Here is a 25,289-nt window from a genome sequence, read left to right on the forward strand (position 1 = left end):
GATAAGATATCGGGACATCTTGACGCAGTCCCGTCACCCAATACAGAAACAACAAGAACACCTACTCAACACTCTGACATATATTTACATATTCGAACAAATCACAGAGAACCTTTCTGAAAAGGCTCATGGGAAAAAGGGGGCACCAGATGGCTGTGAAACGTGCAGACAAACACATTCAACAGAGAGAAGGATGTGCAGACTCTCAAGAAGCTCTTTCAAACTACTGGAGATGAGTGGATCGAGCATAAAGTTATTTTTGGATTACAGATGTCACTAACGAATCTGTGCGAAATAGAATCTCGCTGAATCAACGGAACCAGGAAATTACACCCGCTTGAGGGGAAATAAAAACACAGTGAACAGACCAAGCATCTGCGACGCCTGTTTCAGGTGTTTGTGGAAGTCAACTTCGATGAAGAACACCATCAGAGGGACATTAAAATGAAACCGGTAGCTGTGGCCAAGTCAACGCTTGCTGAAAGTCAAGGCAGATTTGTCATGGTCAGCTACGAGAAACGCCCCTTTTGTTGGCCAGATGCTGAAGGTTATTGGGGGAGGAACATCACTTGTGTGCAGCATGAAGTGAGGAATGTTTTTTTTTGTCTGGTCATCTCTGTGCCAGACATGACCTTCTACTGTGAAGGACATGTGAAGTCAATGATCAGCTCAAGAGGCTGTCCGAGTGTGTGTGTGTGTGTGTGTGTGTGTGTGTGTGTATATATATACTGTATATATGTATATACTGTATACTACAGAGAACTACATTTCCTATTATATATTACAGAGAACTACATTTCCTACTGTATATTACAGAGAGCTACATTTCCTATTATATATTACAGAGAACTACATTTCCTATAATATACTACAGAGGACTACATTTCCATTAATATACTACAGAGGACTACATTTCCTATTATATACTACAGAGGACTACATTTCCTATTATATACTACAGAGGACTACATTTCCTATTATATATTACAGAGGACTACATTTCCTATTATATATTACAGAGGACTACATTTCCTATTATATACTACAGAGGACTACCTTTCCTATTATATACTACAGAGGACTACATTTCCTATTATATACTACAGAGGACTACATTTCCTATTATATATTACAGAGGACTACATTTCCTATTATATACTACAGAGGACTACATTTCCTATTATATATTACAGAGGACTACATTTCCTATTATATATTACAGAGGACTACATTTCCTATTATATACTACAGAGGACTACATTTCCTATTATATACTACAGAGGACTACATTTCCTATAATATACTACAGAGGACTACATTTCCTATAATATACTACAGAGAACTACATTTCCTATAATATACTACAGAGGACTACATTTCCTATAATATACTACAGAGGACTACATTTCCTATAATATACTACAGAGGACTACATTTCATATTATATATTACAGAGGACTACATTTCCTATTATATATTACAGAGGACTACATTTCCTATTATATACTACAGAGGACTACATTTCCTATTATATATTACAGAGGACTACATTTCCTATTATATATTACAGAGGACTACATTTCCTATAATATACTACAGAGGACTACATTTCCTATTATATATTACAGAGAACTACATTTCCTATTATATATTACAGAGGACTACATTTCCTATTATATATTACAGAGGACTACATTTCCTATTATATATTACAGAGGACTACATTTCCTATTATATATTACAGAGGACTACATTTCCTATTATATATTACAGAGAACTACATTTCCTATTATATATTACAGAGAACTACATTTCCTATTATATATTACAGAGAACTACATTTCCTATTATATATTACAGAGAACTACATTTCCTATTATATATTACAGAGGACTACATTTCCTAATATACATTGCTCAAAAAAATAAAGGGAACACTAAAATAACACATCCTAGATTTGAATGAATGAAATATTCTTATTAAATACTTGTTTCTTTACATAGTTGAATGTGCTGACAACAAAATCACACACACATGATCAATGGAAATCAAATGTATCAACCCATGGAGGTCTGGATTTGGAGTCACACTCAAAATTAAAGTGGAAAACCACACTACAGGCTGATCCAACTTTGATGTAATGTCCTTAAAACAAGTCAAAATGAGGTTCAGTAGTGTGTGTGGCCTCACCTATACCATATGCATATATACCATATGCTCCCTACCAGGCAGCAGAACGTTCTCCACGGCGTCTCCAGACTGTCACGTGCTCAGTATGAACCTGCTTTCATCTGTGAAGAGCACAGGGCGCCAGTGGCGAATTTGCCAATCTTTGTGTTCTCTGGCAAATGCCAAACGTCCTGCACGGTGTTGGGCTGTAAGCACAACCCCCACCTGTGGACGTCGGGCCCTCATACCACCATCATGGAGTCTGTTTCTGACCGTTTGAGCAGACACATGCACATTTGTGGCCTGCTGGAGGTCATTTTGCAGGGCTCTGGCAGTGCTCCTCCTGCTCCTCCTTGCACAACGGCGGAGGTAGCGGTCCTGCTGCTGGGTTGTTGCCCTCCTACGGCCTCCTCCATGTCTCCTAATGTACTGGCCTGTCTCCTGGTAGCGCCTCCATGCTCTGGACACTACGCTGACAGACACAGCAAACCTTCTTGCCACAGCTCTCATTGATGTGCCATCCTGGATGAGCTGCACTACCTGAGCCACTTGTGTGGGTTGTAGACTCCGTCTCATGCTACCACTAGAGTGAAAGCACCGCCAGCATTCAAAAGTGACCAAAACATCAGCCAGGAAGCATAGGAACTGAGAAGTGGTCTGTGGTCACCAACAGCAGAACCACTCCTTTATTGGGGGTGTCTTACTAATTGCCTATAATTTCCACCTGTTGTCTATTCCATTTGCACAACAGCATGTGAAATGTATTGTCAATCAGTGTTGCTTCCTAAGTGGACAGTTTGATTTCACAGAAGTGTGATTGACTTGGAGTTACATTGTGTTTAAGTGTTCCCTTTATTTTTTTGAGCAGTGTGTATATATATATATTTATATAACTTTAATGTGGATTATTTGAGACCATGTATATATTTATTTTACTCTTGAAATAATGGTCAGTTTTAAAAATGTTTTTCTTGTCCCTCCAAATGACTTTTTTTAGGAGGTGAATTAAGCAATCGCTTAAAACAATTATATATAATTTTTATTAAAATAAATTTGTGACAAACTCTGAAAGTGCATAGGGAACATAGTGTTTCAAATTAAATAGTTTTCCCTTTTGAAAACCTCATACGTCGTTGACCCATGCAATGCAATCTCCTCAAACTATTTAGCTAGCTTCTTAGCTAGCTTCTTAGCTAGCTTCTTAGCTAGCTTCTGGCCTAGTGTTTGATATGCAATGTGATCTCATAATGAACAGGTGGACCAGTGTCCTGACAACAAGGAAAACTTTTCTAGCTATGCCAGGCAAAATCAAGGATCATCCGGATGTATCAAAATGAATGTCCGTAGAAAACAGCTACTTTGCTGTTATTCTGACTGCAGAGGGCGTGGCCGTGTTTGCCGTTTAGTTAGCTGGCTAGCTAGCAAGGGATAAGAACGTTGCCAGTGACCATAGCAACGGAACATAAAGAATAAACGACTGTCCTCTAGATATCAAACTAATCTAATGAACGGCTGGGTCACGTCTCAAGCAACCAAAAGATGAGAAAATATCACTTTTCTGATATAAATAAACGTGTAAATGATTTTAGGTTTTATTTTCTGCCGGGTAAATGTGTGCTTATATAAAAGCAGAGAAGAGGAGCAGAGAGAGAGAGAGAAGAGGAGAGAGAGAGAGGAGAGAGAGAGGAGAGGAGAGAGAGAGAAGAGGAGCAGAGAGAGAGAAGAGGAGCAGAGAGAGAGAAGAGGAGCAGAGAGAGAGAGAGAGAGGAGAGGAGCAGAGAGAGAGAAGAGGAGCAGAGAGAGAGAGAGAGAGGAGAGGAGCAGAGAGAGAGATAAGAGGAGCAGAGAGAGAGAGAAGAGAGAGAGAAGAGGAGCAGAGAGAGAGATAAGAGGAGCAGAGAGAGAGAAGAGGAGAGAGAGAGAAGAGGAGCAGAGAGAGAGAGAAGAGAGAGAGAAGAGGAGCAGAGAGAGAGAGAGAGAGAGAGAGAGAAGAGGAGCAGAGAGAGAGATAAGAGGAGCAGAGAGAGAGAGAAGAGGAGAGAGAGAGAAGAGGAGCAGAGAGAGAAGAGGAGCAGAGAGAGAAGAGGAGCAGAGAGAGAGAGAGAATTTTCTGATATAAATGAAAGTGTAAATGAAAGGTTTTATTTTCTGCCGGGTAAATGTGTGCTTAGTATTGTTTAGCGACTGTGGTATAATAATCAGGATTAACAGTTTAAACACAATGGAATAAACTTGCCTGTTTCCAGAGGTCCTTTATTTCCAGAGGTAATGTTCAGAACGCCTGTGTTTAGCTCTTTGCTAGCTCTGTGAAGTAGTGGAAGTAAAACTCTTTGCTCCAGAGGTCTCTGAAACTGCTGTAAACCACACGGCTCTATAGCAGAGAGGAGGGCTCTTTATCGATCGACTGGAGCAGGGAATTCTGTAAGCCAACACGGTTCTCAAGCCCGCTGTGTTACATGTCATTGGCAATTTTTTTTAGCTTTTCAGCATTTCTGAATCTGAAACTCATAAACCAGGACTTCTAGGAGATATGGGAAAGAGAATCAGTCCCTATGCATGCTTTACACCCTTCTCTTCCATCCTTCTCTTCCATCCCTCCCTCCCTAACACATTTCAAAAGGCAGTGAAGAGGAGAGAAGCATCAGAACTAAATTGAGCTGTGTGTGTCCCGGGCTCCCAACCAGGACTCTCTCTTCAGTCTATTCTGAGTTAGATAAAGTTTAGTGGATTTCATATTATGCTCCTCCCAATGCCTTCCTGTTTATTCCCCCACCACCCTCGCTCTCCTCTCTGCTCTCCTCTCTGCTCTTACCTGCTCTCCTCTCTGCTCTCCTCTCTGCTCTCCTCTCTGCTCTCCTCTCTGCTCTCTGCTCTGCTCTCCTCTCTGCTCTCCTCTCTGCTCTTACCTGCTCTCCTCTCTGCTCTCCTCTCTGCTCTCCTCTCTGCTCTCTTCTCTGCTCTCCTCACTCTCCTCTCTCCTCTCTTCTCTGCTCTCCTCACTCTCCTCTCTGCTCGTCTCTCTGCTCGTCTCTCTGCTCGTCTCTCTGCTCTTATCCGCTCTTCTCTCTGCTCTTATCCGCTCTCCTCTCTGCTCTTACCTGCTCTCCTCTCTGCTCTTCTCTGCTCTCCTCTCTGCTCTCCTCTCTGCTCTCCTCTCTGCTCTTATCCGCTCTCCTCTCTGCTCTTATCCGCTCTCCTCTCTGCTCGTCTGTCTGCTCTCCTCTCTGCTCGTCTCTCTGCTCTCCTCTCCGCTCTTCTCTGCTCTCTTCTCTGCTCTCTTCTCTGCTCTCTTCTCTGCTCTCTCTGCTCTTATCCTCTCTGCTCTTATCCGCTCTTCTCTCTGCTCTTATCCGCTCTTCTCTCTGCTCTTATCCGCTCTCCTCTCTGCTCTTATCCGCTCTTATACGCCCTTCTCTCTGCTCTTCTCTCTGCTCTTATCCGCTCTTCTCTCTGCTCTTATCCGCTCTTCTCTCTGCTCTTATCCGCTCTTCTCTCTGCTCTTATCCGCTCTTCACTCTGCTCTTATCCGCTCTTCTCTCTGCTCTCCTCTGCTCTCTGCTCTCTCGTCTCTGCTCTCTGCTCTCTCGTCTCTGCTCTCTGCTCTCTCGTCTCTGCTCTCTCGTCTCTGCTCTCCTCTCTGCTCTCGTCTCTGCTCTCCTCTGCTCCTCTCTGCTCTCCTCTCTGCTCTCCTCTCTGCTCTCCTCTCTGCTCTCCTCTCTGCTCTCCTCTCTGCTCGTCTCTCTGCTCGTCTCTCTGCTCGTCTCTCTGCTCGTCTCTCTGCTCGTCTCTCTGCTCGTCTCTCTGCTCTTCTCTCTGCTCTTATCCGCTCTTCTCTCTGCTCTTATCCGCTCTTCTCTCTGCTCTTATCCGCTCTTATCCGCCCTTCTCTCTGCTCTTATCCGCTCTTCTCTCTGCTCTTATCCGCTCTTCTCTCTGCTCTTATCCGATCTTCTCTCTGCTCTTATCCGCTCTTCTCTCTGCTCTTATCCGCTCTCCTCTCTGCTCTTACCTGCTCTCCTCTCTGCTCTTCTCTCCTCTCTGCTCTCCTCTCTGCTCTCCTCTCTGCTCTTATCCGCTCTCCTCTCTGCTCTTATCCGCTCTCCTCTCTGCTCGTCTCTCTTCTCTCCTCCGCTCTTCTCTGCTCTCTTCTCTGCTCTCTCTGCTCTCTCTGCTCTTATCCGCTCTCCTCTCTGCTCTCCTCTCTGCTCTCCTCTCTGCTCTCCTCTCTGCTCTCCTCTCTGCTCGTCTCTCTGCTCGTCTCTCTGCTCGTCTCTCTGCTCGTCTCTCTGCTCGTCTCTCTGCTCGTCTCTCTGCTCTTCTCTCTGCTCTTATCCGCTCTTCTCTCTGCTCTTATCCGCTCTTCTCTCTGCTCTTATCCGCTCTTATCCGCCCTTCTCTCTGCTCTTATCCGCTCTTCTCTCTGCTCTTATCCGCTCTTCTCTCTGCTCTTATCCGATCTTCTCTCTGCTCTTATCCGCTCTTCTCTCTGCTCTTATCCGCTCTCCTCTCTGCTCTTACCTGCTCTCCTCTCTGCTCTTCTCTCCTCTCTGCTCTCCTCTCTGCTCTCCTCTCTGCTCTTATCCGCTCTCCTCTCTGCTCTTATCCGCTCTCCTCTCTGCTCGTCTCTCTTCTCTCCTCCGCTCTTCTCTGCTCTCTTCTCTGCTCTCTCTGCTCTCTCTGCTCTTATCCGCTCTCCTCTCTGCTCTTACCTGCTCTCCTCTCTGCTCTTCTCTTCTCTCTGCTCTTATCCGCTCTTCTCTCTGCTCTTATCCGCTCTTCTCTCTGCTCTTATCCGCTCTTATCCGCCCTTCTCTCTGCTCTTATCCGCTCTTCTCTCTGCTCTTATCCGCTCTTCTCTCTGCTCTTATCCGCTCTTCTCTCTGCTCTTATCCGCTCTTCTCTCTGCTCTTATCCGCTCTTCACTCTGCTCTTATCCGCTCTTCTCTCTGCTCTCCTCTCTCTCCTCTGCTCTCTGCTCTCTCGTCTCTGCTCTCTCGTCTCTGCTCTCTCGTCTCTGCTCTCTGCTCTCTCGTCTCTGCTCTCCTCTCTGCTCTCGTCTCTGCTCTCCTCTGCTCGTTTCTCTCTCCTCTCTGCTCTCCTCTCTGCTCTCTCCTCTCTGCTCTCTCCTCTCTGCTCTCTCCTCTCTGCTCGTCTCTCTGCTCGTCTCTCTGCTCGTCTCTCTGCTCTCTTCTCTGCTCTCTTCTCTGCTCTCTCTGCTCTTATCCGCTCTTCACTCTGCTCTTATCTGCTCTCCTCTCTCTCCTCTGCTCTCTGCTCTCTCGTCTCTGCTCTCTCGTCTCTGCTCTCTCGTCTCTGCTCTCTCGTCTCTGCTCTCTCGTCTCTGCTCTCTCGTCTCTGCTCTCTCGTCTCTGCTCTGCTCTCTCGTCTCTGCTCTCCTCTCTCTACTCTCCTCTCTCTACTCTGCTCTCCTCTCTCTACTCTACTCTCCTCTCTCTACTCTGCTCTCCTCTCTCTACTCTGCTCTCCTCTCTCTACTCTGCTCTCCTCTCTCTACTCTGCTCTCCTCTCTCTGCTCTGCTCTCCTCTCTCTGCTCTGCTCTCCTCTCTCTGCTCTGCTCTCCTCTCTCTGCTCTGCTCTCCTCTCTCTGCTCTGCTCTCCTCTCTCTACTCTGCTCTCCTCTCTCTGCTCTGCTCTCCTCTCTCTACTCTGCTCTGCTCTCCTCTCTCTACTCTGCTCTCCTCTCTCTACTCTACTCTCCTCTCTCTACTCTGCTCTCCTCTCTCTGCTCTCCTCTCTCTGCTCTCTGCTCTCCTCTCTCTACTCTCCTCTCTCTGCTCTCCTCTCTCTGCTCTCCTCTCTCTGCTCTCCTCTCTCTACTCTCTGCTCTCTACTCTCTCTGCTCTCTACTCTCTCTGCTCTACTCTCTCTGCTCTCCTCTCTCTGCTCTCCTCTCTCTGCTCTCTACTCTCTGCTCTCCTCTCTCTGCTCTCCTCTCTCTACTCTGCTCTCCTCTCTCTAATCTGCTCTACTCTCTCTAATCTGCTCTACTCTCCTCTCTCTACTCTGCTCTCCTCTCTCTACTCTACTCTCCTCTCTCTACTCTGCTCTCCTCTCTCTACTCTGCTCTCCTCTCTCTACTCTGCTCTCCTCTCTCTACTCTGCTCTCCTCTCTCTCCTCTGCTCTCCTCTCTCTCCTCTGCTCTCCTCTCTCTGCTCTGCTCTCCTCTCTCTGCTCTGCTCTCCTCTCTCTGCTCTGCTCTCCTCTCTCTGCTCTGCTCTCCTCTCTCTGTTCTGCTCTCCTCTCTCTGCTCTGCTCTCCTCTCTCTGCTCTGCTCTCCTCTCTCTACTCTGCTCTCCTCTCTCTACTCTGCTCTCCTCTCTCTGCTCTGCTCTCCTCTCTCTACTCTGCTCTGCTCTCCTCTCTCTACTCTACTCTCCTCTCTCTACTCTACTCTCCTCTCTCTACTCTGCTCTCCTCTCTCTGCTCTCCTCTCTCTACTCTCCTCTCTCTGCTCTCCTCTCTCTGCTCTCTGCTCTCCTCTCTCTGCTCTCCTCTCTCTGCTCTCCTCTCTCTGCTCTCCTCTCTCTGCTCTCCTCTCTCTGCTCTCCTCTCTCTGCTCTCTGCTCTCTACTCTCTCTGCTCTCTACTCTCTCTGCTCTACTCTCTCTGCTCTCCTCTCTCTGCTCTCCTCTCTCTGCTCTCCTCTCTCTGCTCTGCTCTCCTCTCTCTACTCTGCTCTCCTCTCTCTAATCTGCTCTGCTCTCCTCTCTCTACTCTACTCTCCTCTCTCTACTCTACTCTCCTCTCTCTACTCTGCTCTCCTCTCTCTGCTCTCCTCTCTCTGCTCTCCTCTGCTCTCCTCTCTCTGCTCTCTGCTCTCCTCTCTCTACTCTCCTCTCTCTGCTCTCCTCTCTCTGCTCTCCTCTCTCTACTCTCTGCTCTCCTCTCTCTGCTCTCCTCTCTCTACTCTCCTCTCTCTACTCTCTGCTCTCTACTCTCTGTGCTCTCTACTCTCTGTGCTCTCTACTCTCTGTGCTCTCCTCTCTCTGCTCTCCTCTCTCTGCTCTCCTCTCTCTGCTCTCCTCTCTCTGCTCTCCTCTCTCTGCTCTCTACTCTCTGCTCTCTACTCTCTGCTCTCTACTCTCTGCTCTCTACTCTCTGCTCTCCTCTCTCTGCTCTCCTCTCTCTGCTCTCCTCTCTCTGCTCTCCTCTCTCTGCTCTCCTCTCTCTGCTCTCCTCTCTCTGCTCTCCTCTCTCTGCTCTCCTCTCTCTGCTCTCCTCTCTCTGCTCTCCTCTCTCTGCTCTCCTCTCTACTCTCTGCTCTCCTCTCTCTGCTCTCCTCTCTCTTCTCTACTCTCTGCTCTCCTCTCTCTACTCTCTGCTCTCCTCTGCTCTTCTCACTGCTCTGACTGTCTCTCTCTGTCTGTCTCTTTCCTCATTGAGGAGGCTAATGACTTCAGCACAGTTACCGCTTATGGAGCACTCTGGGTAAAATGATTTGGTTGGACACACATGGCATTTATCACAACAACAACTGAGTTTTTTTTGTTGGTTTGTCCACTTTTCTTTTATTAAAAACTAGATAATATCTAGTGTACATGGTTGCTTCTCGAGGAATCTCTTGACAGTCCTGCAGCGCTCAATACCAGCTGATTGTTGTGCTTCCTACCAGCTAAATGCTACGACCTTGTGAGTGATTTGAGGTGAATGAGTATTAAGGGCCAAAGACGAGGGCCAATTGAGGCAGCAGGAAGCCCTTGGTCTTTATAACCACTGCTGACACCATCAGAGAGCAGCCCTGGGGCATCCCTCTCGTCTGTCTCATCTGTCTTGTCTGTCTGTCTACCTGCCTGCCTGTCTTGCCTTGTCTGTCTTGTCTGCCTGTCTTGTCTGTCTGCAGAACAGGCTTATATTGAGTTAGTGAGCTAATAATTGATCTGACTCCTTGTCAACAACAGTAATGTTGAAGATAGGTTACCATATAACACTACAGGCTAGGATAGGTTACCATATAACACTACAGGCTAGGATAGGTTACCATATAACACTACAGGCTAGGATAGGTTACCATATAACACTACAGGCTAGGATAGGTTACCATATAACACTACAGGCTAGGATAGGTTACCATATAACACTACAGGCTAGGATAGGTTACCATATAACACTACAGGCTAGGATAGGTTACCATATAACACTACAGGCTAGGATAGGTTACCATATAACACTACAGGCTAGGCTAGGTTACCATATAACACTACAGGCTAGGCTAGGTTACCATATAACACTACAGGCTAGGCTAGGTTACCATATAACACTACAGGCTAGGCCAGGTTACCATATAACACTACAGGCTAGGCTAGGTTACCATATACCACTACAGGCTAGGCTAGGTTACCATATACCACTACAGGTTAGGCTAGGTTACCATATAACACTACAGGCTAGGCTAGGTTACCATATACCACTACAGGTTAGGCTAGGTTACCATATAACACTACAGGCTAGGCTAGGTTACCATATACCACTACAGGCTAGGCTAGGTTACCATATAACATTGTACAGGCTAAACTAGTTTATATTACATTGTACAGGCTAGGCTAGTTTATATTATATTGCACACTTGATATAACTTAATCTATTCCATTCACAAGCCTAGTTAGCTGACTAATCAATCGTTTAGCGTGTACCTCTGCTTGGACTGACTCTTATACACACACGCATTCACACACAGACAGACACACGCGCACTGATTGAATAAAGCAGACTGGCAGCATGGCTAGCGGACTGGCAGCACTCAGGTGGGCTCCAGTAAATGGGTTGGTTTTTCGTTTTTCCCTAATTTATTCCTTCTCACATCTGTAAATGTCTTGACGAGGTAACAGTCCCGGAGAGGGAGGAATGGAGGAAGAGAGATTGAGCAAAAGAGAGAGCGAGAGATAATGTAATGAGACGTATCCAATCCAGTTCCTCTGAGGGCTGCCCAGTTAGCCATCTACAGCTGTAGCACTCACTCCTCATTTCGTGTGTGTGTGTGTGTTCCTTACTGCAATATTGAAGCTACTTCCTTCCAAATACACACACACACACACACACACAGAAGGACGGAGGCCAAAATCAAATTTGAAGAAACATTTCCCTTACAATGCAGTTCATAATGACAACACAAAATGTTAAATTTACCAGCCCTGGTACTGATGCTAGGCTAACTGGCTATTTTAACTAGTATCACAGAACAACTAATTGTCTAACCAGCGTTTACCAGCTCAGTAACAACTCAAACCATCGACTGCCTGTTCTATCTGTGTTTTTGTTAAAGCCTGTGATACCAACACAGCCTCACTCTGTAATTTACACTCTCCAATTGAATTTGTATTTATTTTAGATCCCCATTTAGTTCCTGTCAAGGCAGCAGCTACTCTTCCTGGAGTTTATTATGGATCCCCATTAGTTCCTTCCAAGGCTGCAGCTACTCTTCCTGGGGTTTATTATGGATCCCCATTAGTTCCTGCCAAGGCAGCAGCTACTCTTCCTGCGAGTTTATTATGGATCCCCATTAGTTCCTGCCAAGGCAGCAGCTACTCTTCCTGGGGTTTATTATGGATCCCCATTAGTTCCTTCCAAGGCAGCAGCTACTCTTCCTGTGGGTTTATTATGGATCCCCATTAGTTCCTTCCAAGGCATCAGCTACTCTTCCTGGGGTTTATTATGGATCCCCATTAGTTCCTGCCAAGGCAGCAGCTACTCTTCCTGGGGTCCGGCAAAGTTAAGGTAGTTATACAGTTTTAAAACGTTACAAAACATTCACGACAGAATCAGTAAGTGTTTGCCCTCAGACCCCTACTCCACTACCACATATCTACAACACAAAATCTGTGTGTATGTATAGTGCGTATGTTATTGTGTGTGTGTGTGTGTGTGTGTGTACATGTCTATGTTTGTTGCATGTGTCTGTGCCAATGTTTGTCTCTTCACAGTCCCCTCTGTTCCATAAGGTGTATTTGTATCTGTTTTTAAAATCTGATTCTCCTGCTGCATCAGTTACCTGATGTGGAATAGAGTTCCATGTAGTCATGGCTCTATGTAGTACTGTGGAATAGAGTTCCATGTAGTCATGGCTCTATGTAGTACTGTGGAATAGAGTTCCATGTAGTCATGGCTCTATGTAGTACTGTGGAATAGAGTTCCATGTAGTCATGGCTCTATGTAGTACTGTGGAATAGAGTTCCATGTAGTCATGGCTCTATGTAGTACTGTGGAATAGAGTTCCATGTAGTCATGGCTCTATGTAGTACTGTGGAATAGAGTTCCATGTAGTCATGGCTCTATGTAGTACTGTGGAATAGAGTTCCATGTAGTCATGGCTCTATGTAGTCCTGTGCACCTCCCATAGTCTGTTCTGGACTTGGCGACTGTGAAGAGACCTCTGGTGGCATGTCTTGTGGGGTATGCATGGGTGTCTGAGCTGTGTGTTAGTAGTTTAAACAGTTTAAATCTCAGTGCATTCAACATGTCAACACTTCTTACAAAAACAAGTAGTGATGAAGTCAATATCTCCTCCACTTTGAGCCATGAGAGATTCACATGCATATTATTAATGTTAGTTCTCTGTGTACATTTAAGGGCCAGCCGTGCTGCTCTGTTCTGAGCTAACAGTGAACAGTAGTCCAGGTGCAACAAACCTAGGGCCTGTAGGACCTGCCTTGTTGATAGTGCTGTTAAGAAGGTAGAAACTAGGGCCTGTAGGACCTGCCTTGTTGATAGTAATGTTAAGAAGGTAGAAACTAGGGCCTGTAGGACCTGCCTTGTTGATAGTGTTGTTAAGAAGGTAGAAACTAGGGCCTGTAGGACCTGCCTTGTTAATAGTGTTGTTAAGAAGGTAGAAACTAGGGCCTGTAGGACCTGCCTTGTTGATAGTAATGTTAAGAAGGTAGAAACTAGGGCCTGTAGGACCTGCCTTGTTGATAGTGTTGTTAAGAAGGTAGAAACTAGGGCCTGTAGGACCTGCCTTGTTGATAGTGTTGTTAAGAAGGTAGAAACTAGAGCCTGTAGGACCTGCCTTGTTGATAGTGTTGTTAAGAAGGTAGAAACTAGGGCCTGTAGGACCTGCCTTGTTAATAGTGTTGTTAAGAAGGTAGAAACTAGGGCCTGTAGGACCTGCCTTGTTGACAGTGCTGTTAAGAGGTAGAACCTAGGGCCTGTAGGACCTGCCTTGTTGACAGTGCTGTTAAGAGGTAGAACGTAGGGCCTGTAGGACCTGCCTTGTTGACAGTGCTGTTAAGAGGTAGAACCTAGGGCCTGTAGGACCTGCCTTGTTGACAGTGCTGTTAAGAGGTAGAAACTAGGGCCTGTAGGACCTGCCTTGTTGACAGTGCTGTTAAGAGGTAGAACCTAGGGCCTGTAGGACCTGCCTTGTTGACAGTGCTGTTAAGAGGTAGAACCTAGGGCCTGTAGGACCTGCCTTGTTGACAGTGCTGTTAAGAGGTAGAACCTAGGGCCTGTAGGACCTGCCTTGTTGATAGTGTTGTTAAGAGGTAGAAACTAGGGCCTGTAGGACCTGCCTTGTTGACAGTGCTGTTAAGAGGTAGAACCTAGGGCCTGTAGGACCTGCCTTGTTGACAGTGTTGTTAAGAAGGTAGAAAATAGGGCCTGTAGGACCTGCCTTGTTGATAGTGTTGTTAAGAAGGCAGAAACTAGGGCCTGTAGGACCTGCCTTGTTGATAGTGCTGTTAAGAAGGTAGAACCTAGGGCCTGTAGGACCTGCCTTGTTTATAGTGCTGTTAAGAAGGCAGAGCAGTGCTTTATTATGGACAGACTTCTCCCCATCTTAGCTACTGTTGTATCAACATGTTCTGACCATGACAGTTTACAATCCAGGTTTACTCCAAGCAGTTTAGTCATCTCAACTCGCTCAATTTCCACATTATTTATTCAACGTTTTAGTTGAGGTTTAGGGTTTAGGGAATGATCTGTCCCAAATGCAATGCTTTTAGTGTTGGAAATATTTAGGACTAACGTATTCCTTGCCACCCACAAGTGTCATTTCAGTTGCTGATGTGTAAAGTGTTGTCATCCGCATACATAGACATTCTGGCTTTACTCAAAATATCGTCCTCTATTATCCTCAGTGATTTTCCATCCAAGTTGTCAGACCCTGGTGGCTTGTCATTGTTGATAGAAAACATACATTATTTCACCTCTTCCACACTCACTTTACGGAATTCAAAATTACAATTATTGTCTTTCATAATTTGTTCAAATATACTTGGATGTGTAGTGTCCAGCGTTTGTATGCTGGCAATGTCATGCCTAAATTTCCTAATATTGCCAATGAAAAAAAATAAATAAAACTATGTAGTTATCAGTGGGTTTTGTAATGAATGAGCCATCTGATTCAATGAATGGCAGCCATTAACATTGACAGCCATTGGTGTTACTGTATTTGTAATTATAATGGACTGTTTTACTGTAGCTGAGGGCTCCACACAAGCCATGCTACATCCACATGTCATTTTTTGTGTTTTTCTGTGTTAATATCCCACCGACTGCCAATATCAGGCACAGACTTCTACATTATCACTGTGTATTAATCTCCTCTTCCTTCCTCCTCTCTTCTCAAATGATCTTCATCCCTCCTATGCCCCCAATATCTCTTCATATGGTGATGACTTTCCTGTTTTAAATGAAAACAGGACTTCTTCCTTCAGAGCCGTTAGACCAGGGTTCCAACCCTTCTTTCCTCCATACCGCTTTCTCCTAATAACCCACATCCCTCCTTTCTCCTAATAACCCACATCCCTCCTTTCTCATAATAACCCACATCCCTCCTTTCTCCCCTGCAGAGTTTCCCGTCAGACGAGGGCTGGCCGTTCGCCAAGTACCTGGGAGCTTGTGGTCGCGTGGTGGCGGTGAACTACGTCGGCGAGGAGCTGTGGTCTTTCTACAACGCTCCGTGGGACAAGAGGGTTGACCTGGCCCGACAGCTGATGGACATCGCTGAGCAGCTCACCAACAACGACTTTGACTTCGCCCTCTACCTGCTGGACGTGAGCTTTGATAACTTCGCCGTGGGGCCGCGGGACGGAAAGGTCATCGTGGTGGACGGGGAGAACGTCCTGGTGGCCGACAAGAGACTGATCAAACAGAGTGAGTTGTTATTGGAGGGGAGGGGGTAGAGAGGTGTGGGGGGGTAGAAAGGTCATCGTGGTGGACGGGGAGAACGTCCTGGTGGCCGACAAGAGACTGATCAAACAGAGTGAGTTGTTATTGGAGGGGGGGGGTAGAGAGGGGTGGGGGGGTAGAAAGGTCATCGTGGTGGACGGGGAGAACGTCCTGGTGGCCGACAAGAGACTGATCAAACAGAGTGAGTTGTTATTGGAGGGGAGGGGGTAGAGAGGTGTGGGGGGGTAGAAAGGTCATCGTGGTGGACGGGGAGAACGTCCTGGTGGCCGACAAGAGACTGATCAAACAGAGTGAGTTGTTATTGGAGGGGAGGGGGTAGAGAGGTGTGGGGGGGTAGAAAGGTCATCGTGGTGGACGGGGAGAACGTCCTGGTGGCCGACGAGACTGATCAAACAGAGTGAGTTGTTATTGGAGGGGGGGGGTAGAGAGGGGTGGGGGGGTAGAAAGGTCATCGTGGTGGACGGGGAGAACGTCCTGTTGGCCGACAAGAGACTGATCAAACAGAGTGAGTTGTTATTGGCACACCGCCGGGGGGGGGGGGGGTTGTTTTAAGGTTGCAAAGCTACCAGTAATTTAATCTTTGGCAGTTTTGGTGACTGATTTTAGACTTGCCAAATGTATACTTGTTTACATCTGTGTCCATATTGTCCATTTCTAGTGGATAGACCATATTGTCCATTTCTAGTGGATAAGACCATATTTTCCATTTCTAGTGGATAGACCATATTGTTCACGATAAAATAATTCATGAATAAAAACATGTAATCAACAATGTAATTCTTTTAAATTAGCCCTGCAACTCCTCCAATTATTGGCATTTTTCATAACTACCACCAGTTTAGCACCAAAACATTTACAACAAAGACATACAAATGATATTTCATGTTGACACCCTCATTTTAAACACCAATGAGATTCACTAAGTTGATGGTTTATGTTTAGGATAATGTGTTACAGCTTTGTCATTTTTATTCTTATTTTAAAATCATCTTATTTTATTGTTTTATATATTTTACATGTGATAAGGCCACACGGAAGGTCAGAGGTGATTACGGTGTCCTGTGGTGATCTGAAGTACCCAAAACGAAATTCTATTTCAAATCTGCAACAAGATTTCAGTTTACATTCGAGATTCAACTTATTATGGACAAACTATTTTTTGACGCGTTCATTCCGCGCGGCTACCGGGTTGAAACCGAAACCACTCAAAGGGTAATGTTTAGGCATTAAGGTTAGGGGTATGGTTTGGGGAAGTCTTAAAACAAAATAATAGAAAAATAAATGCGCTATTATCATCAGGTATCATCAGTATTCTCACGGTGTGCTAGAGTGTTGTGAAGCATGCTTGGACTCCGAGCATCATGATTTCGCGCCCAGTGCAGGGCTGAGGAAGACATATATATCCACGTTGTCAGGACCTTTTCAAACGTCCAAAATCGACGTCTATTTCTAGTGATCAGGCTGAATATATGAGGTCTACTGTTTTCTCTGTTGCTATGACACCCAGTGTCTGTGTCCTTTGCGTGTTTGTTGTTCTAATGCCGGTGTGTGTCTTTCCTAGCTGTCCTTGTTCTGTTACCACCACCTGCTGTCCTCTGTCCTGGTTCTGATACCACCACCTTCTGTCCTTGTTCTGTTACCACCACCTTCTGTCCTTGTTCTGTTACCACCACCTGCTGTCCTTGTTCTGTTACCACCACCTGCTGTCCTTGTTCTGTTACCACCACCCGCTGTCCTCTGTCCTTGTTCTGTTACCACCACCTGCTGTCCTCTGCCCTGGTTTTGTTACCACCACCTGCTGTCCTCTGTCCTTGTTCTGTTACCACCACCTGCTGTCCTTGTTCTGTTACCACCACCTGCTGTCCTTGTTCTGTTACCACCACCTGCTGTCCTCTGTCCTGGTTCTGTTACCACCACCTGCTGCCCTTGTTCTGTTACCACCACCTGCTGTCCTTGTTCTGTTACCACCACCTGCTGTCCTCTGTCCTGGTTCTGTTACCACCACCTGCTGTCCTCTGTCCTGGTTCTGTTACCACCACCTGCTGTCCTCTGTCCTGGTTCTGTTACCACCACCTGCTGTCCTCTGTCCTGGTTCTGTTACCACCACCTGCTGCCCTTGTTCTGTTACCACCACCTGCTGTCCTTGTTCTGTTACCACCACCTGCTGTCCTTGTTCTTTTACCACCACCTGCTGTCCTCTGTCCTGGTTCTGTTACCACCACCTGCTGTCCTGGTTCTGTTACCCCCCACCTGCTGTCCTTGTTCTGTTACCACCACCTGCTGTCCTCTGTCCTGGTTCTGTTACCACCACCTGCTGTCCTTGTTCTGTTACCACCACCTGCTGTCCTTGTTCTGTTACCACCACCTGCTGTCCTCTGCCCTGGTTTTGTTACCACCACCTGCTGTCCTCTGTCCTTGTTCTGTTACCACCACCTGCTGTCCTTGTTCTGTTACCACCACCTGCTGTCCTTGTTCTGTTACCACCACCTGCTGTCCTCTGTCCTTGTTCTGTTACCACCACCTGCTGTCCTCTGTCCTGGTTCTGTTACCACCACCTGCTGCCCTTGTTCTGTTACCACCACCTGCTGTCCTTGTTCTGTTACCACCACCTGCTGTCCTCTGTCCTGGTTCTGTTACCACCACCTGCTGTCCTCTGTCCTGGTTCTGTTACCACCACCTGCTGCCCTTGTTCTGTTACCACCACCTGCTGTCCTTGTTCTGTTACCACCACCTGCTGTCCTCTGTCCTGGTTCTGTTACCACCACCTGCTGTCCTGGTTCTGTTACCCCCCACCTGCTGTCCTTGTTCTGTTACCACCACCTGCTGTCCTTGTTCTGTTACCACCACCTGCTGTCCTCTGTCCTGGTTCTGTTACCACCACCTGCTGTCCTCTGTCCTGGTTCTGTTACCACCACCTGATGTCCTCTGTCCTGGTTCTGTTACCACCACCTGCTGCCCTTGTTCTGTTACCACCACCTGCTGTCCTTGTTCTGTTACCACCACCTGCTGTCCTCTGTCCTGGTTCTGTTACCACCACCTGCTGCCCTTGTTCTGTTACCACCACCTGCTGTCCTTGTTCTGTTACCACCACCTGCTGTCCTCTGTCCTGGTTCTGTTACCACCACCTGCTGTCCTGGTTCTGTTACCCCCCACCTGCTGTCCTTGTTCTGTTACCACCACCTGCTGTCCTTGTTCTGTTACCACCACCTGCTGTCCTCTGTCCTGGTTCTGTTACCACCACCTGCTGTCCTGGTTCTGTTACCCCCCACCTGCTGTCCTTGTTCTGTTACCACCGCCTGCTGTCCTCTGTCCTGGTTCTGATACCACCACCTGCTGTCCTCTGTCCTGGTTCTGTTACCACCACCTGCTGTCCTCTGTCCTGGTTCTGTTACCACCACCTGCTGTCCTCTGTCCTGGTTCTGTTACCACCACCTGCTGTCCTTGTTCTGTTACCACCACCTGCTGTCCCTGTTCTGTTACCACCACCTGCTGTCCTCTGTCCTGGTTCTGTTACCACCACCTGCTGTCCTCTGTCCTGGTTCTGTTACCACCACCTGCTGCCCTTGTTCTGTTACCACCACCTGCTGTCCTTGTTCTGTTACCACCACCTGCTGTCCTCTGTCCTGGTTCTGTTACCACCACCTGCTGTCCTGGTTCTGTTACCCCCCACCTGCTGTCCTTGTTCTGTTACCACCACCTGCTGTCCTCTGTCCTGGTTCTGATACCACCACCTTCTGTCCTTGTTCTGTTACCACCACCTTCTGTCCTTGTTCTGTTACCACCACCTGCTGTCCTTGTTCTGTTACCACCACCTGCTGTCCTTGTTCTGTTACCACCACCTGCTGTCCTTGTTCTGTTACCACCACCTGCTGTCCTTGTTCTGTTACCACCACCTGCTGCCCTTGTTCTGTTACCACCACCTGCTGTCCTCTGTCCTGGTTCTGTTACCACCACCCGCTGTCCTCTGTCCTGGTTCTGTTACCACCACCTGCTGTCCTCTGTCCTGGTTCTGTTACCACCACCTGCTGTCCTCTGTCCTGGTTCTGTTACCACCACCTGCTGCCCTTGTTCTGTTACCACCACCTGCTGTCCTTGTTCTGTTACCACCACCTGCTGTCCTCTGTCCTGGTTCTGTTACCACCACCTGCTGCCCTTGTTCTGTTACCACCACCTGCTGCCCTTGTTCTGTTACCACCACCTGCTGTCCTCTGTCCTGGTTCTGTTACCACCACCTGCTGTCCTCTGTCCTGGTTCTGTTACCACCACCTGCTGTCCTCTGTCCTGGTTCTGTTACCACCACCTGCTGTCCTTGTTCTGTTACCACCACCTGCTGTCCTCTGTCCTGGTTCTGTTACCACCACCTGCTGCCCTTGTTCTGTTACCACCACCTGCTGTCCTTGTTCTGTTACCACCACCTGCTGTCCTCTGTCCTGGTTCTGTTACCCCCCACCTGCTGTCCTTGTTCTGTTACCACCACCTGCTGTCCTTGTTCTGTTACCACCACCTGCTGTCCTCTGTCCTGGTTCTGTTACCACCACCTGCTGTCCTGGTTCTGTTACCCCCCACCTGCTGTCCTTGTTCTGTTACCACCGCCTGCTGTCCTCTGTCCTGGTTCTGATACCACCACCTGCTGTCCTCTGTCCTGGTTCTGTTACCACCACCTGCTGTCCTCTGTCCTGGTTCTGTTACCACCACCTGCTGTCCTCTGTCCTGGTTCTGTTACCACCACCTGCTGTCCTTGTTCTGTTACCACCACCTGCTGTCCCTGTTCTGTTACCACCACCTGCTGTCCTCTGTCCTGGTTCTGTTACCACCACCTGCTGTCCTCTGTCCTGGTTCTGTTACCACCACCTGCTGCCCTTGTTCTGTTACCACCACCTGCTGTCCTTGTTCTGTTACCACCACCTGCTGTCCTCTGTCCTGGTTCTGTTACCACCACCTGCTGTCCTGGTTCTGTTACCCCCCACCTGCTGTCCTTGTTCTGTTACCACCACCTGCTGTCCTCTGTCCTGGTTCTGATACCACCACCTTCTGTCCTTGTTCTGTTACCACCACCTTCTGTCCTTGTTCTGTTACCACCACCTGCTGTCCTTGTTCTGTTACCACCACCTGCTGTCCTTGTTCTGTTACCACCACCTGCTGTCCTTGTTCTGTTACCACCACCTGCTGTCCTCTGTCCTGGTTCTGTTACCACCACCTGCTGCCCTTGTTCTGTTACCACCACCTGCTGTCCTCTGTCCTGGTTCTGTTACCACCACCTGCTGTCCTCTGTCCTGGTTCTGTTACCACCACCTGCTGTCCTCTGTCCTGGTTCTGTTACCACCACCTGCTGTCCTCTGTCCTGGTTCTGTTACCACCACCTGCTGCCCTTGTTCTGTTACCACCACCTGCTGCCCTTGTTCTGTTACCACCACCTGCTGTCCTCTGTCCTGGTTCTGTTACCCCCCCACCTGCTGTCCTTGTTCTGTTACCACCACCTGCTGTCCTTGTTCTGTTACCACCACCTGCTGTCCTCTGTCCTGGTTCTGTTACCACCACCTGCTGTCCTGGTTCTGTTACCACCACCTGCTGTCCCTGTTCTGTTACCACCACCTGCTGTCCTCTGCCCTGGTTTTGTTACCACCACCTGCTGTCCTTGTTCTGTTACCACCACCTGCTGTCCTTGTTCTGTTACCACCACCTGCTGTCCTTGTTCTGTTACCACCACCTGCTGTCCTCTGTCCTGGTTCTGTTACCACCACCTGCTGCCCTTGTTCTGTTACCACCACCTGCTGTCCTTGTTCTGTTACCACCACCTGCTGTCCTCTGTCCTGGTTCTGTTACCACCACCTGCTGTCCTCTGTCCTGGTTCTGTTACCACCACCTGCTGTCCTCTGTCCTGGTTCTGTTACCACCACCTGCTGTCCTCTGTCCTGGTTCTGTTACCACCACCTGCTGCCCTTGTTCTGTTACCACCACCTGCTGTCCTTGTTCTTTTACCACCACCTGCTGTCCTCTGTCCTGGTTCTGTTACCACCACCTGCTGTCCTGGTTCTGTTACCCCCCACCTGCTGTCCTTGTTCTGTTACCACCACCTGCTGTCCTCTGTCCTGGTTCTGATACCACCACCTTCTGTCCTTGTTCTGTTACCACCACCTGCTGTCCCTGTTCTGTTACCACCACCTGCTGTCCTCTGCCCTGGTTTTGTTACCACCACCTGCTGTCCTTGTTCTGTTACCACCACCTGCTGTCCTTGTTCTGTTACCACCACCTGCTGTCCTCTGTCCTGGTTCTGTTACCACCACCTGCTGCCCTTGTTCTGTTACCACCACCTGCTGTCCTTGTTCTGTTACCACCACCTGCTGTCCTCTGTCCTGGTTCTGTTACCACCACCTGCTGTCCTCTGTCCTGGTTCTGTTACCACCACCTGCTGTCCTCTGTCCTGGTTCTGTTACCACCACCTGCTGCCCTTGTTCTGTTACCACCACCTGCTGTCCTTGTTCTGTTACCACCACCTGCTGTCCTCTGTCCTGGTTCTGTTACCACCACCTGCTGTCCTGGTTCTGTTACCCCCCACCTGCTGTCCTTGTTCTGTTACCACCACCTGCTGTCCTTGTTCTGTTACCACCACCTGCTGTCCTTGTTCTGTTACCACCACCTGCTGTCCTCTGTCCTGGTTCTGTTACCACCACCTGCTGTCCTCTGTCCTGGTTCTGTTACCACCACCTGCTGTCCTCTGTCCTGGTTCTGTTACCACCACCTGCTGCCCTTGTTCTGTTACCACCACCTGCTGTCCTTGTTCTGTTACCACCACCTGCTGTCCTCTGTCCTGGTTCTGTTACCACCACCTGCTGCCCTTGTTCTGTTACCACCACCTGCTGTCCTTGTTCTGTTACCACCACCTGCTGTCCTCTGTCCTGGTTCTGTTACCACCACCTGCTGTCCTGGTTCTGTTACCCCCCACCTGCTGTCCTTGTTCTGTTACCACCACCTGCTGTCCTTGTTCTGTTACCACCACCTGCTGTCCTCTGTCCTGGTTCTGTTACCACCACCTGCTGTCCTGGTTCTGTTACCCCCCACCTGCTGTCCTTGTTCTGTTACCACCGCCTGCTGTCCTCTGTCCTGGTTCTGATACCACCACCTGCTGTCCTCTGTCCTGGTTCTGTTACCACCACCTGCTGTCCTCTGTCCTGGTTCTGTTACCACCACCTGCTGTCCTCTGTCCTGGTTCTGTTACCACCACCTGCTGTCCTTGTTCTGTTACCACCACCTGCTGTCCCTGTTCTGTTACCACCACCTGCTGTCCTCTGTCCTGGTTCTGTTACCACCACCTGCTGTCCTCTGTCCTGGTTCTGTTACCACCACCTGCTGCCCTTGTTCTGTTACCACCACCTGCTGTCCTTGTTCTGTTACCACCACCTGCTGTCCTCTGTCCTGGTTCTGTTACCACCACCTGCTGTCCTGGTTCTGTTACCCCCCACCTGCTGTCCTTGTTCTGTTACCACCACCTGCTGTCCTCTGTCCTGGTTCTGATACCACCACCTTCTGTCCTTGTTCTGTTACCACCACCTTCTGTCCTTGTTCTGTTACCACCACCTGCTGTCCTTGTTCTGTTACCACCACCTGCTGTCCTTGTTCTGTTACCACCACCTGCTGTCCTTGTTCTGTTACCACCACCTGCTGTCCTTGTTCTGTTACCACCACCTGCTGCCCTTGTTCTGTTACCACCACCTGCTGTCCTCTGTCCTGGTTCTGTTACCACCACCCCGCTGTCCTCTGTCCTGGTTCTGTTACCACCACCTGCTGTCCTCTGTCCTGGTTCTGTTACCACCACCTGCTGTCCTCTGTCCTGGTTCTGTTACCACCACCTGCTGCCCTTGTTCTGTTACCACCACCTGCTGTCCTTGTTCTGTTACCACCACCTGCTGTCCTCTGTCCTGGTTCTGTTACCACCACCTGCTGCCCTTGTTCTGTTACCACCACCTGCTGCCCTTGTTCTGTTACCACCACCTGCTGTCCTCTGTCCTGGTTCTGTTACCACCACCTGCTGTCCTCTGTCCTGGTTCTGTTACCACCACCTGCTGTCCTCTGTCCTGGTTCTGTTACCACCACCTGCTGTCCTTGTTCTGTTACCACCACCTGCTGTCCTCTGTCCTGGTTCTGTTACCACCACCTGCTGCCCTTGTTCTGTTACCACCACCTGCTGTCCTTGTTCTGTTACCACCACCTGCTGTCCTCTGTCCTGGTTCTGTTACCCCCCACCTGCTGTCCTTGTTCTGTTACCACCACCTGCTGTCCTTGTTCTGTTACCACCACCTGCTGTCCTCTGTCCTGGTTCTGTTACCACCACCTGCTGTCCTGGTTCTGTTACCCCCCACCTGCTGTCCTTGTTCTGTTACCACCGCCTGCTGTCCTCTGTCCTGGTTCTGATACCACCACCTGCTGTCCTCTGTCCTGGTTCTGTTACCACCACCTGCTGTCCTCTGTCCTGGTTCTGTTACCACCACCTGCTGTCCTCTGTCCTGGTTCTGTTACCACCACCTGCTGTCCTTGTTCTGTTACCACCACCTGCTGTCCCTGTTCTGTTACCACCACCTGCTGTCCTCTGTCCTGGTTCTGTTACCACCACCTGCTGTCCTCTGTCCTGGTTCTGTTACCACCACCTGCTGCCCTTGTTCTGTTACCACCACCTGCTGTCCTTGTTCTGTTACCACCACCTGCTGTCCTCTGTCCTGGTTCTGTTACCACCACCTGCTGTCCTGGTTCTGTTACCCCCCACCTGCTGTCCTTGTTCTGTTACCACCACCTGCTGTCCTCTGTCCTGGTTCTGATACCACCACCTTCTGTCCTTGTTCTGTTACCACCACCTTCTGTCCTTGTTCTGTTACCACCACCTGCTGTCCTTGTTCTGTTACCACCACCTGCTGTCCTTGTTCTGTTACCACCACCTGCTGTCCTTGTTCTGTTACCACCACCTGCTGTCCTTGTTCTGTTACCACCACCTGCTGTCCTTGTTCTGTTACCACCACCTGCTGTCCTCTGTCCTGGTTCTGTTACCACCACCTGCTGCCCTTGTTCTGTTACCACCACCTGCTGTCCTCTGTCCTGGTTCTGTTACCACCACCTGCTGCCCTTGTTCTGTTACCACCACCTGCTGCCCTTGTTCTGTTACCACCACCTGCTGTCCTTGTTCTGTTACCACCACCTGCTGTCCTTGTTCTGTTACCACCACCTGCTGTCCTCTGTCCTGGTTCTGTTACCACCACCTGCTGTCCTGGTTCTGTTACCCCCCACCTGCTGTCCTTGTTCTGTTACCACCGCCTGCTGTCCTCTGTCCTGGTTCTGATACCACCACCTGCTGTCCTCTGTCCTGGTTCTGTTACCACCACCTGCTGTCCTCTGTCCTGGTTCTGTTACCACCACCTGCTGTCCTTGTTCTGTTACCACCACCTGCTGTCCCTGTTCTGTTACCACCACCTGCTGTCCTCTGTCCTGGTTCTGTTACCACCACCTGCTGTCCTCTGTCCTGGTTCTGTTACCACCACCTGCTGCCCTTGTTCTGTTACCACCACCTGCTGCCCTTGTTCTGTTACCACCACCTGCTGTCCTTGTTCTGTTACCACCACCTGCTGTCCTCTGTCCTGGTTCTGTTACCACCACCTGCTGTCCTGGTTCTGTTACCCCCCCCACCTGCTGTCCTTGTTCTGTTACCACCGCCTGCTGTCCTTGTTCTGTTACCACCACCTGCTGTCCTCTGTCCTGGTTCTGTTACCACCACCTGCTGTCCTCTGTCCTGGTTCTGTTACCACCACCTGCTGTCCTCTGTCCTGGTTCTGTTACCACCACCTGCTGCCCTTGTTCTGTTACCACCACCTGCTGTCCTTGTTCTGTTACCACCACCTGCTGTCCTCTGTCCTGGTTCTGTTACCACCACCTGCTGCCCTTGTTCTGTTACCACCACCTGCTGTCCTTGTTCTGTTACCACCACCTGCTGTC

At 48.7% G+C, this 25,289-nt stretch overlaps 1 protein-coding gene across 2 annotated transcripts in view; it reads left to right on the forward strand.

Annotated features, from left to right (window-relative positions):
- LOC109882051 (divergent protein kinase domain 2A-like) overlaps positions 1 to 25,289 on the forward strand; it is a 93,880-nt gene that overhangs the window by 42,629 nt on the left and 25,962 nt on the right. For both annotated transcript variants that reach the window (XM_031796898.1, XM_031796899.1), the window contains exon 3: positions 14,975 to 15,278. In XM_031796898.1, the coding sequence (XP_031652758.1) occupies positions 14,975 to 15,278 (304 nt within the window). The remainder of the gene's footprint in view (positions 1 to 14,974; positions 15,279 to 25,289) is intronic.

Source organism: Oncorhynchus kisutch, linkage group LG18 (genome assembly GCF_002021735.2).
Source record: "Oncorhynchus kisutch isolate 150728-3 linkage group LG18, Okis_V2, whole genome shotgun sequence".
Taxonomy (NCBI): domain Eukaryota; kingdom Metazoa; phylum Chordata; class Actinopteri; order Salmoniformes; family Salmonidae; genus Oncorhynchus; species Oncorhynchus kisutch.